The sequence below is a fragment of the Gracilinanus agilis genome, chromosome 2, assembly GCF_016433145.1.
Source record: "Gracilinanus agilis isolate LMUSP501 chromosome 2, AgileGrace, whole genome shotgun sequence".
NCBI classification, from domain to species: domain Eukaryota; kingdom Metazoa; phylum Chordata; class Mammalia; order Didelphimorphia; family Didelphidae; genus Gracilinanus; species Gracilinanus agilis.
The window spans coordinates 575,012,977-575,032,412 of NC_058131.1; the positions used below are offsets into that span (position 1 = coordinate 575,012,977).

Below are 19,436 nucleotides of genomic sequence, written 5' to 3' on the forward strand. Positions count from 1 at the left end.
TCCTTCCTTCCTTCCTTCCTTCCTTCCTTCCTTCCTTCCTTCCTCTCTCCCTCCTTCCTTTGTTCCACCTCCTCTTTGAATTTAAAACCCTTACCTTCTGTCTTAGAATCAATACTGAGTACTGATTCCAAGGCAAAAGAATATTAAGGGCTAGTCAGTGAAGGGGTTAAGTCACTCACTCAGGTTCACCCAGTTAGAAATTGTCTGAGATCAAATTTGAACCAGGAACTCCTACCTTTAAGCCTGGCTCTCAAGCCACTGAGCCAACCTAGCTCCCTCCAACTAATAAGTTTCAAAGGAAGAATTTAGACCTCAGGCATCCTGACTTTAGATCCAGTGTTTTTTCTACCATACTATGATGCCTTTCCAAGACTACTCTATAGTTTATGTCCCATACTAAGTTCTCCAAAGGCCCACCACATTGTCATTCTCTTCCAGTCTTCCTACAGATAGATATTCCAGTCTTCTTCCCACCTCCTGGCTAAACAATGACCTTTTTCCTTCTCCTGGAATTCCTACCCTAGCAAAAGGAAACTAAGTATTCTGCATCATTCAGAATTTCAGGCAATTTCCCCCTTTCTTTGGTCAGTAACTTGACACATCACTCATGCAAGATTATAGAGTTTTGGGTTGCTTTGGCCCTTGTTTTATTTTATTCTGTTCTCTCTATGAAGCTCAGATTCCTTGGATAATTAGGAAGTCCCTAACTAAAGTCCTTTTAGTCAACTGGAGGACCACCAAGCCTCACCATCATCTCTGCTGGCATACTCACCAGGCCTCCAGGCACTGCCCTCTTCCCTGCTAATGCAGCCTGAGGGCCCCTGAGCCTTGCCATTTGCCCTTTCACTGCACCCTTAGACCTCAGGGCCTTCCTGTTCACCCTAAGGCTGATGCCTCTAACACATTGTCTTCTCCAGTGAGAGCATGAACTCCTGAACAGAAGGGACCATCTCACTTTATTACTTTGGTCACCTCTGATTAGCATGGCAGTGGGCACATGGTCAGCTCTCCAGTGCTTTTCCTTCCTTCCTTCATTTGTTCAAAGCCCTTTCCTCACAGCAGCTCCATGAAGAAGATGGCGCCATGATTATGGTTTCCATTTTACAGAGGTGGAATGGCATGGTCAGACGAACATAACTGTAGAGAGGCAGAGTGAGTTCTGAAACTCCTAACTGTTAAGCCCTCAAGATGGGGAAATAGAGACCCTTCACTGAACCTCTCTTAGGTGGCTCAGTGGATAGAGACCCAGGCCCAGAGGAGTGAGGCCCTGGGTTCAAATCTGGCTTCAGACATTTTCTCATTGGATGACCCTGGGCAAGTCATTTAATCCCCATTGCCTAGCTCTTGCAGCTCTTCATCTTGGACTCCTACTTGGCATTGATCTAAGACAGAAGATAAGAATTTTAAAAAAGGAAGAAGAAGCAGCGGAATATTGTACAAAGCCCTTTCCCTCCTTCTCCCCTCTCCACTCCTGCAGAAAGACACCAAGTCTTCAGTCATCTGCCTTGGGAAAATATTTCTGTGTATTTTCTAAATCCAGTTAGGAGGAGGCTCCCGGATAGAGGAAGGATAAACAAGGCTTAAAAATTCCAAAAGGAAAACATGGTATTTGTTTTTTAAGTAAAAGAATTTGAGACATCGTCTACTTCCTCAAGTGAAAGTTCCAGTGGCTCTTAGGGGTCATGAGGAAATCCAGGGAGCTTGGAAGCTTCCTGCCTGGTTTCTCAGGGGAGAAAGACTCTGGATGGGTGGGAGAAAAAGGGGGCTGAGGGGGAACCCTAAGATAGTTAAGAAGAGAGGGGTCCTGCACAGGGCTCCCCAGGCTCCTCCTCCATGTCCTAGCTGGGTTTTGCAGCTATTTACAGGCCTGGAAATGGCCCCAGCAGCTGGTAATTTCCCTGGAAATCAGGTGTATTCTTTCCTATGTCCTGCTGGGAGCTAGAATTAAACAAACCCTAAAGTATGGGCAGCCACATGGGAGGAGGGGAGAGCCGTCAACAGGAAGCCTGGTGGATGGAGAAAGATGTGGCCAGGAAGGACCAGATGCAGATAAGCCGGGGAACACTGGCCGAGCTGGGGCTGCCTTTTGGGGAGAGCTTTTCCTCCTCCTCTACTGTGCCAGCCGTGAGGGACCAACTTGGAAAACAAACAAACAAACAGGAAATGCTCTAAGCAAAAATAACTGAGCAAAAATAACATTAACCTGTGCCCACAAGGTGCCTTCCTCCTAACTGTGTGAGTCCCATCTTCCCCATCCCCATTTTAGAGATGAAGAAACTGAGGGCTGGATGGGCTAAACGATTATCAGGGCCTGTGTTTGTATCCTTATTGGCTTGTTCCCACTCATGGCCCTCAGTCTTACCATCTGTCATGGGGGACAATGAGATGTTTAGAGTTCTTCCTGTTTACTTCAGGCCACTGCCTCACCTCTAAGTGTGAAATATCAGTGATAAGGGGGTAGGAAATGAAACGTCAGTGTCTGAGGCAGTGAAACCTTAGTCCCAAACTACAGGAGTGGAAACACAGAAGAAAAACAACTGCTTGAACACAGGGGTTGATGCCGATATGATTTGGGAAGTAAATTCTAAATGACCACCCTAGTACAATTATCAATAATATGGAAATAGGTCTTGATCGATGACATATGAAGAAACCAGTGGAAATGTGTGTCGGCTACAGAAGGGGGTTGGGGGGGAAGAGAGTAAGAACATGAATCATGTAACCATGGAAAAAATTTTTTTCTAAAAAAAAATTTAAAAAAATTAAATAGCAAAAAAAAAAAAAAAAAAAGAAAAGAAAGAAACCTCAGACCCTTTGCCTTCAGATCTGCTGCCCTTTCTACTGTGCAGTGCTGAGTGCTTAAGTGACTAATTCATATACTGGAGGCAGGATTTGAACCCAAGATGGTAGAGATGTAGATTTTTAGAGGTGGAAGTAAGTAATAAACACTTAGTAAATGCCTACCACGCCCCAGGGGCTGTGCTAGGTGCTGGAGATTCAAAGACAAAAATAGAAAAATAAAAATATCAGGGGAGGCAGAGCCTACATACATAAAAAGGAAAAAAAATAGAGAGAGAGAAGCTAAATTTGGGGGAAAAGGAGTCTTTGAGTTTAACTGGGTGGCACAGGGGAGAGAGAGCTAGGAGGACCCAAGCTCAAAGACTACTTTGGACACTCACTAGTGCTGTGACCCAGGGCCAATCGCTTCATCTCTGTCTGCCTCAGTTTCCTCATCTGTAAAATGGGACTAAGACCACTCAGGGTGGTTGTGAGACTCAAATGAGATATTTGTAAAGTGCTTTGCTTAAATAACTATAAAAATGCCAATTATTATTATATATGAATAAACTGAAGCTCACAGAGGTTTGGTGACTTGCCCAGAATCACACAGCTAGTAAATATCAATCATGGGATTTGAACCCAAATCTTCCAGACTCTGAGCCCAGTGCAATACCCACTGGGGCTAATATCTTTCCAAGCCCTTTTTAAAATGATGTTGTGCTTCTTCTCAGTCTTAAATCTAGCCAGCTCTTAATAGATCTTTGTCTAATTGAATCGTGTGGACTCTCTGTCTAGTTCTGATTCCATTATACTCTATGGGTTCTTTCCCAAGAAAGAGTGCTGGTCTGACAAGCACTTAGAGCAAATTGGGGACTGGAGGACTCTCATCTTTGGCTGGCGGGTCTCTTCCTATCAGCAACAGTCAGTAAAGCCCAGGGCTTGAGATATTTATACTCTCTTAGGCCTGTTTTGCGTTCACAGAAGATGATTAAGGATACAAAAACAAGCTAGGATTTTGTTCTGTTTCAGTAGCTTAAAAAAGAACACCAAACCCTGCCCCAAATCCTTAACTCGAAACACAATCCAGAGCCTTAATTACCATCCTTTTTTCCCCCTTTTGTTCCATAGCCAGAGAACATTATGCTGTTGGATAAGAATATTCCCATTCCACACATCAAGCTAATTGACTTCGGCCTGGCTCATGAAATTGAAGATGGAGTGGAGTTTAAGAACATTTTTGGGACCCCAGAATTTGTAGGTAAGTTTAGGTCACGCAGTGAACAGAGCAGCGGGTCTGGAGTCAGAAAGATTCACCTTCCTGAGCTCAAATCTGGCCTCAGACACTTATGAACTTAGGTGACTCTGGGCAAGCCAGTTCACCCTGTCTGCCTCAGTTTCTTCAACTGTAAAATGAGCTGGAGAGGGAAATGGCAAACGATTCCAGTATCTCTACCAAGAAAATGCCAAATGGGGTCATGAAGAATCAGAAAGGACTGAAAATGACTGAAAAACAAACTTAGTTTCTGCAGTGTGCCAGCTGATAAGTTAGGCAGGAAAAAGTAGGCAGGAAAAAGGAAGGCAGCCTCTACCTTTGAGTAAAAGCCTTCACCTCTCAGAAGTACTCCTTCCCTCCTCCATGGTGCCCATTCCGGGCTGGGGATGCTCATGGGTGATGTGTGCCTGGGGTGGGGGGGATGGGTTTGGAAAGAAATGGCTTTTCTGGGCTTCTGGACGGAATCCTCTGTTGCTTTAAGGAACAAGAGCTGGAAGGAGGGAGCACCGAATTAGGGTGCTGTTTCCTCCCTCTGCAGGATGATGCTTCTCTCACCACTGAACTGTAGGTCTTTAAACAACCCTCTTTAGCTTCTCTGAAGAGAATTTTCTCTCTCTTCCTCCTTTTCCCCTGCTCTTATTCTCACAGGACCTTATTTTCCAGATTGCAAGTAGCCTCACCCTCCTGAATTCCAGTAAACTCAGCCTTCTGGAGTAGCTTTTGATCTTCTAAAGGAAAAAAACAAAAAACCCAACCATCTACCAGATGCCAGATCCACCCACTCACCTACTTACCTCTCATTTCTTTATTCCTGTTCCTTTATGCAGGCAAAGGGAGAGCTGAGCTGGTGGGAGGGTTCCACAGCCCTCTTTTCCCTGGTACTCCACCCTTTCCCTCTCCCCTGGAGAGCAAGCCACCTCCAGGATCTCCCTCTGCTCCAGATACACGGTAGAAATTCCAGATTTACAATGTGCTTTTGAGTAGATTTTTTTTCATGTAAGACTCACATTGGCCATGTGGGCAGGTAGCACACGTATATTTTTAAAGATGGGGAGTCTAGGTGGCAGCTACGTGGCATAGTGGATAAAGTGCCAGGCCTGGAGTTGGGAAGACATGTCTTCATGAGTACAAATTTAGCCTCAGACACTTACTTGCTAGGAGACCCTGGGTGAGTCACTAAACCCTGTTGGCCTCAGTTTCCTCACTTATAAAATGTGTTGGAGAAGGAAATGGCAAACCACTCTACTATCTTTGCCAAGAAAACTCCAAATGGGGTCATGAAGAGTCAGACATGACTAAAAAATAACTGAACAGAGTTGACTCATAGTAGATGCTTAGCAAATGCTGGTGGATTAATTGATTAGTGGTTTGGTTAATTGATAAAGAGGGTCAGCACTTCTGGGGCCTGAGTGGATGTCCCACATGGGAAATGTCTTCTGGATGAGGCAAAAGAGCAACAATCAGCCAACAAGTATTTTTTTAACCCCTTCCTTCTGTTTCAGTATCAATTCCAAGACGGAATAATAGCAAGGGCTAGATAAATGGGGTTAAGTTTACTGATTGTTTAGGACTTAGGACTGTTTAGGATTGTTCAGTCACTTAAGGATAGAAATACAAGGTGCAAAATGGCCCATATTTATAAGGAAAAAGACATTGAATATTGACAGAAATATAACCAGAATAAAGGCAAATAAATGCAAAGGAGTTAAATTGACAGCAGTTGCATTTGAGGTAGAGATAGGGTGCTAGCAGGTGAGGGTCCCAAGGAAAGTTTCATGTAGAAGATGGTACTTGAGGTCCATACTGAAGGAAGAGACTGCTTCTGGGAGTCAGAGGTAAGAAAGGAATCATTCTAAGGGAAGCGTGGGAGACAGCCCAGCACAGGGAGCTGGTGAGTCACTTGTGAGGAATAGAGGGAAAAAAAAAGCCGATTTGTCTGGGTCACAGAATACAAAAGAGATTTTTTCCCCCCCTCTTGGATTCATCCTGTTTTTTCCACTCACTGGGAAGTAAGCTGCTTGATAAATGTTTGTTGCATTGATTGAATTGTTATAGGAGCCAGTCCCTTGCCCTTGAGGAGTTTATAATCTAATTGGAAAGAGAAGGCATGATTATATGAGCAATTAAATAACAATAAAAGGATTAAATAGAATTCCAAGAAAAAGATCCTGGAGACTTATTGAGAAAGAAAATGACTGATTATGAAAAAAAGACAAAGGTGAGTTCAGGTTAGACATATATACTTGCAAAGATATTGTTGCAAAGATAACATATTGTTAATAATCCAAGGTAGTATATATTCTTTTTTTTTAAACGAGAAAAACCTTTTTAACCCTTGCTTTTTTTTAGTAAGAGTTAAGTAATGGGGATTAAGTGACTTGCCCAGGGTCACAAAGCTAGGAAGTATCTAAGGGTAGATTTGAACCCAGGATCTCCCATCTCCTAAGTCTGGTTCTCTATGACCTACTTAGCTACCCCCTAAAGCAATATGTATTCTGTGATCAAATATTTGGTATAGACAGTAAGATTAGAAGAGTTGAAAGAAAGGTAGGATCCCTTCCACCCATCATAGTAACAGTCAGTAGAGAAGAATGAGGAAGGCCATCCAGAGAGGAGAAAATATGTACAAAAATGTGGAAATGGGAATTCGAGGAGTACAGCAATTATTTTAGTCTGATTGTCTAGGGAGGGCTGAAGATTCACAGAGGGAGGAAGCTGAGATAACCTGAGCAGCAATGTGGACAAAGATGCAAAATAACAGGACCTACTTCCCAGGGTCGTCGTGAGATTCAAATGAGATAAGAAATTTGTAAAGCACTTTGCAAACCCCAAATTACCCTATTGTTGTTGTTCAGTCATTTCAGTCATATCTGACTCTTCATGATCCCATTCAGGGATTTCTTGGCAAAGATACCGGATTGGTTTTTCACTTCTGTCTCTAACTCATTTTATAGATGGGGAAACTGAGGCCAACAGAGTTAAATGACCTGTCCAGGGTCAGATGGTTGGTAAATGTCTGGGGCCTGATTCAAATTCAGGTCTTACTGACTCTAAGGCTATATAAATGCTAATTATCACCATCATCATCATCATCATCATCACTGAGGCTAGACTACAGAAGGCTTTGTACACTATCAATACTAATGTGGTTTTTTTAGTGCTCTTATCAATCTCAATTAAATTCATTAATATTTAGTTGAATTGACTTGTCAGTGAGCACTTACTATTTGGAAAGCACTATGCTGGATGCTGGGAATTACAAAGATGCAAAATAACAGTTTCTGCCCTCAAGGAACTTGCTTTTTGTGATTTTTCAAACTTTTTTTTAAAATCAAGGCCACTTCCTACTCTCTCTCTCTCTCCTTCCCTCCCTCCCTCTCTCTCTCTCTCTCTCTCCCTCTTTCTCTCTCCCTCTCTCCTTCTCTCCCTCTCCCTCTCTCCCTCTCCCTCTCCTTCTTCCTCTCACCCTCTCCCTCTCCTCCTTTTCCTCTTCCTCCTCCTCTCCCCTCCCTCCTCTCCTTCCCTTCCTCTCTCTCTTTCCCATACTCTTTCTCTTTTCATCTTCTCTCCCTTCCCTTCCTTCCCCTTCCCCTCCCTCTCTCCACTTTCTTCCCTCTTTCCCTCACTCTCTGAATCATCTCTTATGTTAGAAAAACAGTGAAACAAAATCAACCAACACACTGAACACATATGAGAGCACTGATAGCATTCTGCACCCACAATCTACACCTTTCTTATCAAGAGAAAGGAGGTATGTTTCACCATCAATCCTCTAGAACCAATATTACATGAAATGTAACCTGATTTCTGCTATGTTAGTGTCATTTACATTCTTGTAGCCATTGTGCAGATTGTTCTGATCTGCTTTCTTTGATCTGCATTGACTCAAATGAGTCTTCCAATGTTTCACTGAATTCCTCAAGGTATTTATAATCTAATGAGGAGGATAAGACCTGTGTGTAAGTAATGTAAGGTAGAATATGATAAAAGTGAAGATCTAGACAAAGAGCTATAAAATGATATTTAAATGGCAAGAATAAAACCACAAAGCTAAATTCTGTTAAATTATAATGATCAAGAAATTTTGGTCCTGGAGAAGAGTGGAGAAAATGTTCCCTTCTCCATTCTTTATAGAGGTAAGGAACTATATGTAGGGGTGGACTATTGCATATACTGATAGATCTAATTGATATGTTGGCTGGTTTTGCAGAACTGCTTTTTAGAAAACTTTTAAAGTTCCTTTTACTAAAAGATGGCTTAGTAGGTAGGGGTATGTGTGATATAAAGGTGATTCAAAAATAAAATATATCAAGGAAAATTTTTTATTTTAAAATTTATTCTTCAGTTAGATGTAGAAACAATTTTTGACAATTGTTTTCTGACATTTCAGGATTCAGATTTTTCTCCCTCCTTGCCTCACTCAGAGGTGGTGAATAATCTGATATAAGTTATACCAGTACTTTCATGCAATACATATTTCCATATTGCTCATATTGTGATAGAAGACACATATGACACATACAATAAAAATCTCATGAAGGAAATAAAGTAGAAGATGTCATGCTTTGATCTGCTTCAGACTCCAACAGTTCCTTTTTTGGCTATGGTTAGCATTTTCATGAGTCCCTTATGATTATCTTAGAAAACTGCTTCCTGATAATGGTTTAGTCCTTCATAGCTGATCACCATATGATATTTCTGTTACTGAATATATTATTATTTGGTTCTGCTCCTTTCTCTTCATCAATTCATATAAGTCTTTCCAGGTTTTTCTGAACTCAACTTGTTCCATTATAAGTATTCTATCCCAACCATAGTATTTCATTACAACCCTATACCATTTCTCATCCATTCCCCAAGTGATAGACAATGCTCAGTTTCCAGACCTTTACCATTACAAAAAAACTCAATGCCAATTTTAAAAAATTATTATGAAGTGGGAGAAATAATTTTCAAATAAGTTGATGCTCCACCTTCATGAAAAAGTAGCATCTGAGCCGTGCTTCTAAATAAGAAAAGGATTTAAACAATCAAGTGTTGAAGGAGTGCTTTTGAAGACAGTATCATCTAGGTCAGATGATCTTAACCTCATGGTCCCCTTGGGTAGTCTTTCCAGTGGAACTTGTGGATCAATTCTTCTATTCTTCTTTTAAAAACAATTACCTTCCATCTTAGAATCAATATTCTGTATTGGTTCTAAGGCAGAAGAGTGGTAAGGGCTAGGCAATGAGGGTTAGGTGACTTGCCCAGGGCCACACAACTAGGAAGTGTCTGAGGCCATATTTGAACCCAGGACCTCCCATCTCTGGGCTTTTTTAGAATACCATTCTTAAATGCATAAAATTCATAGGATTATAAAATGCACAAAATTCATAGGATTATAAAGGAAACCTATTATTTTGAAACAAAAATGTTGCTTTTTTTCCCCCAATCACATTCATGGACCCCAAAGTTAAGAACTCCTGATCTAACATCCTCATTTTATATGAGACTTATATAATTGCCCAAGGTTGCAAAGTTAGCTCAAGAGTTAAATATAGTTGGTTGAGCTGGTGGCAGCTCAACATTCTAGCCCATCCTGTAGCTCATTCTCTGACTGAGGCAGCTACAAAGAACAAAAGTATTAGATTGCAGGACAGCTTTTGTGTGGGAATTTATTCTTAACCCTTGACCCTGGTGCTAGAGTGGGAAGGAAGGCCCTTTGATCCAGAAGTGTGAATAGAAGTGATGACACAACCCCAGGAATCTTTGCAAAAAGGAAGCCCTTCCTCTGACCAAGTAACCTTCTCTTCCAATCATCCCATCCTCAGTCTCTTTCCTCTCCCTTCCTGTCCCCCTCCACCAAAGCTCCATCCTCTGATAAGCCAATGAGCTGAGAAGTATTTATTGAGTAACAGGTCAGCCTTGTGCCAGGATCTATGGAGAATACTTTAGATTAGCAGAGGGGAAAACTTCCTGAACAATTAGAGCTGACCAGAAATGAAATAGGATGCTCTAGGGAGTTGCAGTCATCCATCCCCATAGGTGATTAAGCAGAGAGGCCGGCAACCACTTGTCAGGTGTGTGGAAGGCCAGATTCATAATTAGTATAATGAATAAGATGAGCTATGAAGCCCCTTCTAACCCTAATGTCTGAGATCCCACAAAAGGGAGATAAGTGGTCCCTGCCTTTCATGTAGTCTGCCAAGGAGCTTAGTAATAGTAATAATGACTTCATTTAGTTACAGAAATACTAACAGCTCATTTATGTGGCATTTAGGGTTTGCAAAGCACCTGATCCATTATTTTTTTTTATTGTCACAACAATTCTGTAAAGCAGGTGCTATTATTATCCCTAGATTACAAGTAAGAAAGCTGAGTCTTAGGGAGATTTAGTGACATGCCCAGGGTCCCAGTGTCTGAGTGTTTGAGGGAGAAATCAAATTCATACCACCTCACAGTTTCATTGTTGTGGATATTTTCTCCTGTGAGGCAGTCACACTTTCTCCATCACTTAGTGGATGGGCTTTGAAAGTTGCTGGGGAAAAAAAATCACTGTATGGCCAGTCTGGTGATGGGAGCCTCTTCTCTCTGGGAGTTTATCAGCTAACTGGGAAGATGAAACATATGACAGTAAAGTTCAGTACAAAGTGGTACATAAAGATTTCATAATCCAAGCTTTGCTAGAAACTGAGCTGGGCCCCCAAAAGATAATGATCAAGACCAATTGAGCCAGCTGGTCAGTTCAGTCAGGCTTGCAGAGCTAAAAAGGACCTTAGATACCACCTAAACTAACCTACTGGGGCAGCAGGGCGGTGCAGTGGATAGAGTGCCAGGCCTGGGTTCAGGAAAATGGGCCTTCCTGAGTTCAAATCTGACCTTAGACACTTCATAGCTGTGTGACTCTGGGCAAGTCACTTAACCCTATTGGCCTCAGTTTCCTCATCTGGAGTGAGCTGGAGAAGAAAATGGCAAACCACTCTAGGATCTTTGGCAAGAAAACCCTAAATGGGTCACAAAGAGTCTGAACGACTGAAACAACTGAACAATACTTGAATAGTAGGTGCCTAATGAATGCTTTTGGACCAATTGATATCTAATCAGTATTCATGAATCCTCTGTCCAAAACCTCCAGTATTGGGGAGCCCGCCTCCTCACTCACTATATAAGGCTGCCCATTCTGTATTTGAATAGCTCTAATTGTTAGGGAATTTGTGAGGAGTTTAGTTTAGTTTTTTACATCTGGAAAAAAATCTTGGCAATGTAGTACTGAGCTTGAAGGCAGGAAAACTTATCTTCCCAAGTTCCAATCTGGCCTCTGACACTTACTAGCTGTGTGACCCCGGGCAAGTCACTTCATCCTGTTTGCCTCAGTTTCTTCATCTGTAAAATGAGCTGGAGAAGGAAATGGCAAACTGCTCCAGTATCTTTGCCAAGAAAACCCCAAAAATGGGGTCATGAAGAATTAGATATGATTGAAAAATGACTAAAAAAACAACAAAATTTGCCTCTTTCAACTGTCACTCATTTCTCCTTGTCCTGTCTTTTGAGGCCAGCCCCAACAAGACTAGACGTGCTGTACATGGAAGTTTTTCTCATTCTTGAAGGCAGTCTACACTTAGTGGAGGCTAAGGCTTCATTCTCAGCCTAACCATTCCCAGTTCCTTTAACCACTCCTCATGTGGCAAGGACTTTAGGCCTTTCACCATTCTGGTTACCCTCTTCAGGACAAAAGTCAGTTTATTGACATTCTTGAACTGTATTATTTGAGTTGGTCTCTTAAAAGATGGATAGGAATTTCAAGTAGTTTCAAGTGCTCTGTTCTTCCCCAATTAAATTCCCCCAACTCCAACCCTCTCTTTGGGAAAGAAAGCCAGATTTGGAGGCAGAAGACTTGAATTCAAAGCTCTTTAGTTTGTGATCCTAGGCAAGTCATATAACTTCTATAGAGTCTAGTTTCTTCACTTGTAAAGTGAAAAGGTTTGGCTAGGTATCTTTGGGATGGATTTGGAGTCAGGAAGACCCAAGTCCAAATATGGCCTCATACACTAACAAGCTGTGCAACACTGGACAAGTCATTTAACCTTCCCCAGTCTCAGTTTCCTCATCTGTAAAATGAGGATAATTATTACCCTTGTCCTATTTCACTGGATTTTTGGGAGGATCAAATGAGATAACATATAGAAAGTGCTTTGCAAATGTGAAAGCACTATGTAAGTATAATTAGTATTATTTTAATATACGATTTTATATTCTGAAATATCAAGATCTTCAACAACTGGTCTGGTTTTCCTGTTAAAGAGGGAGGAAGAGGAGGAGGCCATTTAGTCCCTGACATGTACCTATCATCTGTCTTCAATGTCACATCAGACGTTGCTGATTCTTTAATACTGGCTTCTTTCAGCTCCAGAAATTGTGAATTATGAACCCCTTGGGCTGGAGGCTGATATGTGGTAAGTTTTCCAAAGAGATCTCTTCCTGGGTCAGGTTTACTCAGTCTTCCTTTGTCCCCAGTATTATTAGCTCAGAAGTATCTTCCCAACATATATGATCCCCAAAACCTTTTGGGAGTGGCTATCTGCATCAACAAACCATTTCTCTAAGCACCCATGGCTTTGGGCACCCTCCCTCCCATGTCCCCTCACATCCTATGTAGAATGTGATGAGGTTGCCACTTTGGTAAAAGTTAGGAGAAGGATTTGTCCCTTCAGATTTCAAACAAATGACCTGGAAAAGGGTGCAGAGCCCACACACATGTAGCCTATTCAGAGTAATTTATCCACTATCCCCCAAAGGTGTCTAATTTCCTTAAAGATGGCTGAGAAATGCAGAGACCCCAGGGGTCTCGAGGGGGATGCACAGTGGCCCTCTGAAGACCCCACAGAAGAGTCCCTAATAGGTTCTGGAATTCCAACTTGGGAAGGCACTGATTCATGTTGCTTTTTGTCTTGCAGGAGCATAGGAGTCATCACCTACATCCTGTAAGTATCTCAGCTGGGCTCTGAGTCCTAGCTCAGGTTTCCAGGTGGGGTGGGAAATTGGTAGCATAACCTTCTCTGCCCAGAGCCAATTAAGAGCCTTTGGAAGAGAAATGAGCCCCAGAGTCTCACCTGATCATGCCAGCGAGGCAGGTTGGTACCACAGACAGCGTAATCAATGACTGAAGTCAGAGGATCTGGGTTTAGATCTCACCTTTGATGCTTCCTATCTCTGAGGTCAGCCATTTAACCTCTATGGGCCTCAGTTTCCTTAACTGTAAAACTAAAGGTTTGGACTTTATGACCTCTGAGGTCCCTTCCAGCCCTAGATCTAATAAGCTTCTACTTTCCTTAGTAGCAATAAGTCTTCCCTCTTTGGGCTTTGTTTACCCAGGGGATGGGGAGAAAGGTAAAAATCCAGGCTCAGTTTAAGGGCTATTCCCCATCTTTGTTTGTGAGGTGGGAGCAGGAGAGATCCATTAAGCTCAGCCAGCCCCAAATACTCCTCATGTAGCAAGGTTGTAGGTCTCATTGCTCACAAGATTGATTACTTAATGTTATTAATGGCAATTAATATTCTGCAGCCTGTCTCTGCACTTCCTACAGTGCCCCTGAGAGCCTACTAATCAGCCTCTCCCTGACTGTCTTCAGCTCTTTCTTTAGTTACTGTCAGAATCTAAAAACGTATTTTATTTTAAAGCCATGAAGGAGGACCTCAACACTGCAAGCTGCAAAATCATCACGTGTTAAGGAGACTGGATTGTTCTGGTCTTTACCTTTGGGTTTATTCTCTTTTTTTCCTTTCCCTTCCCTTTTCTTAGTCTCCCCTCTTTCCCACCCTCATCTTGTCTCTCTTTCCCTTGCTTGCTCCTTCTTTGTATCTCCTGTTCTTCTCCACCCTCTCTCTGCTTTATTTCTTCCTCTTCCTTTCCTGTCTTACGGTATTAAGGTACTAAGTAGATATGCTCTTTATCTAGGATTTTCAAGTTGGAGCAGTAATAGTCTGTGAGTGTGCACCCACATACATGGGCATACGCATGCACTTGTCTCAGTCACATTCAGCGTCTGCTCTTCATGAACCCCATTTTCTATATTACGATTCTTCTTCTCAGACACTTCCTAGTTGTGTGATCCTGGGCAAGTCACTTAACTCCCATTGCCTAGCCCTTACCACTCTTCTGCCTTGGAACCAATACACAGTATTGATTCTAAGATAGAAGGTAAGGGTTTAGAAAAAAAAAACAGTCCCTAGTCAAAGTAACACTGTGCTGACTAGTCTCCCACACTATCCCCAGGTATGATCACACTCATTTATTTCTGTCTTTTTCCTTTCTATCTCACTTTTTCTTCCTTTATGTAATGTACTGCATCTAAGCATTTCAGAGTGATTCCTTGTAATCTGATGGAAATGAATGCCTACGCATTAACCATCTTTTCACAACTGAAACTTAAATTCAATCAATCAGCAAATATTTAGTGATTATTTTTGTGCCAGAGCTTGGGGGGTGCAAAAGTGGTGGCTCTTAACCTTCTCAGAGCCAATTGGGAGAGGAATGAGTCCCAGAGTCTCACCTGATCACCCTGTTTCTCTCTCTCTCTCTCTCTCTCTCTCTCTCTCTCTCTCTCTCTCGCTCTCTCGCTCTCTCGCTCTCTCGCTCTCTCTCTCTTTTCCTCCCTCCTTCCTTCTGCCTCTCCCTCTCTCTCCTTCTCCTTCTCCCTTCCTCCTCAAGCCACAGGAAAATTCAACTAAGGTGCTAGGCAAAGAACCCAGAAAGCCTTGCAGAAACATTGGGATCTCCTGTTGCCAGGGGCTGTAACCCACACTCCTGAACTGGTTTTAATTCAACAAGCATTTATATGAAATGTCTAATAGGTGCAGGGCACTGTGCCAGGGGCTGAGTATACAAAGAGAAAAACAAAACATCCCTCTAACAGCTTACAAGTTCTTGGGTGGATAAAACATGCACAGAGATATTTAAGAAATTTAAGGTTATTTGAGGAGAGAGAGAAAACTGACAACTGGGAGGAATTAGGGAAGGCTCAAGGAGGAAGGCTAAGTCTTAAAGGACATGGAAAGGTGGAATTGATGAGGGAGCCTTTTCCAACCATGGGGAATGACTTATGTAAATACACAGAGGATGAAGACAGAATGCTGAATTTGGGGAACAGCTGCTCTCTCCATTTGACTGATGTATAAGAGAAGTGTGAAATAAAGCTGGAAAGGTAGGTTAAAGCCCTTTATAGAAGGGCTTACATTCTGTTAGGGGACGCAAAGGGTAAAGAATTAGGCTTATACAAAATACAGAGGAAATGGAAGGTAATCTCCGAGGTAAGACATTAGTAGATAGGGCGAGAGTGAGATTGGGGGTGGGTGGGGTGAAGAAAGACTTCCAGCAAAAAGTGAGATTTGAGCTGAGTCTGAAAGAGCTCTCTGACTATTTTAGAACTCCTCTTTGTATTTCTGGAACCAGGCAATAAGGTATAATGGCAAATACATTAGATTTGGAGTCACAGGACTCCAAATTGTATACTACACATAATATCCAAGTGAACATTTCATGCCTCTCTAATTATCTCAGTTATTTCATGTGTCTCCCTAGCTAGACTATAAGCACTTTGCATGCAGGAGACTATGTTTTATGCCCCTTTATAACTCCTATGGGACCTAGCTACATATATAGAAAGTATTCAGTTAAGAGTGATGGATTTTGATTGATCTGAGGGGGCAGGCTATGCATTTTGTGAGCCTGGGGAGGATTGAGAGAGGAGAGGAAGGCACTTATGCTAATAGGATAGAATTCCCAGAGAAAATTACACCCATTTCTAGTTTAATTTAACAGAACTTAATTGAGAATCTCTGAGCCTCAGTTTCCTCATCTGTAAAATGACCTCCCTCCCTTACAGGCTTATGGTTAGGAAAGTGGTTTATACATTTTAAAGGACTTTATAAATATGAGTTAAATGCCATAAAAAATGCCAGAGGCACTAAGTGGGATACAAAGATGAAGGAAGCATTCTGCCTGCCCTCAGGGAGTTTACAATCTATTGGAGGGAGGAAAGGTATATTGACAGATAAATGTAACCCAGAGTAAAAGTACATGCTTTAACAGTTCCAATACCTCATCTGTGCCTTCTATGCCTTCTTTCCCTGTGTCATCCTTGTCCATGGCTTGCTTTAAACTTGTCATGGGTGCCTCTGATTCTAATCCTTCCTGCCTCTCTAATGCGTCAGATTCTAAAGCAGAATTCACACTTTCTATCTGCTATCTCCCTTTTATACTACATGAATGATCCATTTCTTTTTTCAGTCATACATATCCTTTATGATGTCTTTATTGCATTTTTATTTAATTACAAATGATTGTTAATGATATATTAGAACATGCTTACATTCATTATGTGTCTTTTCATTGATCTTCAGGTCTCCTGCAATTTTAATTCTTCTATCATTGTATTTCATGGGCAGTTAGGAGGTGCCAGTTCCAGAGTTAGGGAGTTCAAATCTGACCTCAAACATACATTAGCTATGTGACCCTAGGCAAGTCACTTAACTCTGTTTGCCTCAGTTTCTTCATCTGAAAATGAGCTGGAGAAGGAAATGGAAAACAATCCCAAATGGAGTCATGAAGAGTTGGACATGACTAAAATGACTGCACAACAACAATCATTCTATTTCATGATTCACAACTCGATAGCCTCCCTAGAAGAATATTGATGTTGAAAAACGTAGGTGTGGTGGCTGTGCAGGATTGTACCCACTGATTATGCCGTGTACCTTACCCCATTCAATCCATCCTTCTTTCCTCTTCCAGGTCAATTTTAGGCCCACTATATCACCTGTAACCTATTCTATAAATAACTGCAGACTAACTCAATGGACAGTCTATCCAACTACATGTTATAATCCAGGCAATGTGCACTTTTATCCACTTTGACTTTCCAATGGGATTGGTTAGGGCCAAATGGTTTCTTTTGAATGGCCTAAACTTTCTTTCTTTCTTTCTTTCTTTCTTTCTTTCTTTCTTTCTTTCTTTCTTTCTTTCTTTCTTTCTTTCTTTCTTTCTTTCTTTCTTTCTTTCTTTCTTTCTTTCTTTCTTTCTTTCTTTCTTTCTTTCTTTCTTTCTTTCTTTCTTTCTTTCTTTCTTTCTTTCTTTCTTTCTTTCTTTCTTTCTTTCTTTCTTTCTTTCTTTCTTTCTTTCTTTCTTTCTTTCTTTCTTTCTTTCTTTCTTTCTTTCTTTCTTTCTTTCTTTCTTTCTTTCTTTCTTTCTTTCTTTCTTTCTTTCTTTCTTTCTTTCTTTCTTTCTTTCTTTCTTTCTTTCTTTCTTTCTTTCTTTCTTTCTTTCTTTCTTTCTTTCTTTCTTTCTTTCTTTCTTTCTTTCTTTCTTTCTTTCTTTTTTCATCTTTCCCCTTACCTTCCATCTTGGAATCTATACTGTGTATGGGTTCCAACGTAGAAGAGTGGTAAGGACTAGGCAATGGCCATAAAGTAACTTGCCCAGGGTCACACAGCTAGGAAATGTCTGAGGTCAGATTTGAACCTAAAGACCTGGTTCTCAATCACTGAGCCACCTTGCTGCCCCTGACCTAGTATTTCTTGTATGAAAATGCATGCAAGATCCAGAAAATGATAGGAAAATTCAGAGAAGGGAGATATTTATATCACTTTTCACACTTTCTGTTTGCAATCACTTAGTTCCCTGTTTTTTTTGTGCTCAGGCTAAGTGGTGCTTCACCTTTCCTTGGAGACACAAAGCAGGAAACATTGGCAAACATCACAGCAGTGAGCTATGATTTTGATGAGGAATTCTTCAGCCAGACCAGTGAGTTAGCCAAAGACTTCATTCGGAAGCTCCTGGTTAAAGAAACAAGGTGAGATTTTCAAAGAAAGATACCAGTTTATCAGAGAGGAACCCCTTCCTTTTCCATGTTCCTTCTCTGCCTAACCTCTGAAGAAGTGTTGATTTATTTGCCACCTGCATGGGACCCATTGAGGGGAAAAGTCTGTCATCATGAGCATTGTGGCTGTTTTGGCAGGTGCTGGAAAATGTGTACAAGGCTGAGACTTGTCATTCAGCCTGTTTACTCAAGACTTTTTTGTTGTTCTTCTTCTCATACTGAAATGTACATAATTGTGTATGAATTTTGGAAGCCAGCCTGGGTTTTCCTAATGCTTGTTGTCCTGAATATGTTTCACAATCTGTCTCAAGGTACATTTGAGGTTTGAACAGTTTAAGATCAAGTGGCTAGCTTTTCAAACAGCAAATTTAGGAAAGGGGAGCAGGGCTGAATGGGCAAGGGTTTAGAGTCAAAGTGCATACAGGATAGAAGAAGATGAGAAGCACCATCTTTTTTCCATTCTTGTGCTTCTCAGGGAGGAAACCTGGAGATTTCTGAGGGGTGGAAAGGCTTTGCCTTACATATTCTAAACTTGGAATCCCCTTCATCTAGAGGGTGCCCGTTTCCCAACCAGCTTTCTATCCAAAGAGAGGGGAATCTGTATCTAATTAGTCAATTTTTAGGGGCTGTTTTTAAAAATCCTTACCTTTGGTCTTAGAATCAATACTAAGTATCAGTTTCATGGCAGAAGATTGGTAAGGGCTAGGCAATTGGAGTTAAGGGACTTGCCGAAGGTCATACAGCTAGGAAATGTCTGAGAAATCTTTAAGGTTTACAGAATGCTTTATAAGAGTCATTTCCTCATTGGATCTAAGTAGAAAAATCCCTAGCCTGTTCTATCATTGTGAACTGCCACCTAACCAGCTTAGCTTGGTAATACACACAGAGCAACCTCAGTTGAACTTCATAGTTTGCACATAGCTGTAGTCAGGGAAGTACTGGAGCTGATCATTAAATTTCCAGCATTAGTATTTATACCTTGGAATTAGCAAAAGCTACAAATCAGGGCTTGATTTATTGTTTTGTTGATTGTCTAGACTTAAAGATAGAGATGGAGAAAATGTTAATAATGCAAATTGAATTTAAAAGTGTGTCCTGAGCACTTTTTTTTTTCCTTCAAGAGCTACTTGTTAAACATTTACCAGTATCTCCCCATTTGGGATTTTCTTGGCAGAGATATCAGAATGGTTCACCTTTTCCTTCTCTTTTTTTTTTTTTTTAATTTTTTTTTTTATTTTAAACCCTTAACTTCTGTGTATTAACTTATAGGTGAAAGAGTGGTAAGGGTAGGCAATGGGGGTCAAGTGACTTGCCCAGGGTCACACAGCTAGGAAGTGTCTGAGGCCGGATTTGAACCTAGGACCTCCCGTCTCTAGGCCTGACTCTCAATCCACTGAGCTACCCAGCTGCCCCTTTTCCTTCTCTTTTGATAGATGAGGAAATGGAGGCAAACAAGGTTAAGTTACTTGTCCAGAGTAACGTAGTTAGTGAATGTCTGAGACCATATTCGAACTCAGGTCTCCCTGATT

General features: G+C 41.4%; 1 protein-coding gene across 1 annotated transcript in view; it reads left to right on the plus strand.

Moving 5' to 3' along the window:
• The window catches only part of DAPK2 (death associated protein kinase 2), a 157,611-nt gene that overhangs the window by 131,557 nt on the left and 6,618 nt on the right, over positions 1-19,436 (plus strand). The window contains exons 5-8 of the mRNA XM_044660124.1: positions 3,910-4,039; positions 12,438-12,486; positions 12,988-13,014; positions 17,728-17,880. Of these exons, the coding sequence (XP_044516059.1) occupies positions 3,910-4,039; positions 12,438-12,486; positions 12,988-13,014; positions 17,728-17,880 (359 nt within the window). The remainder of the gene's footprint in view (positions 1-3,909; positions 4,040-12,437; positions 12,487-12,987; positions 13,015-17,727; positions 17,881-19,436) is intronic.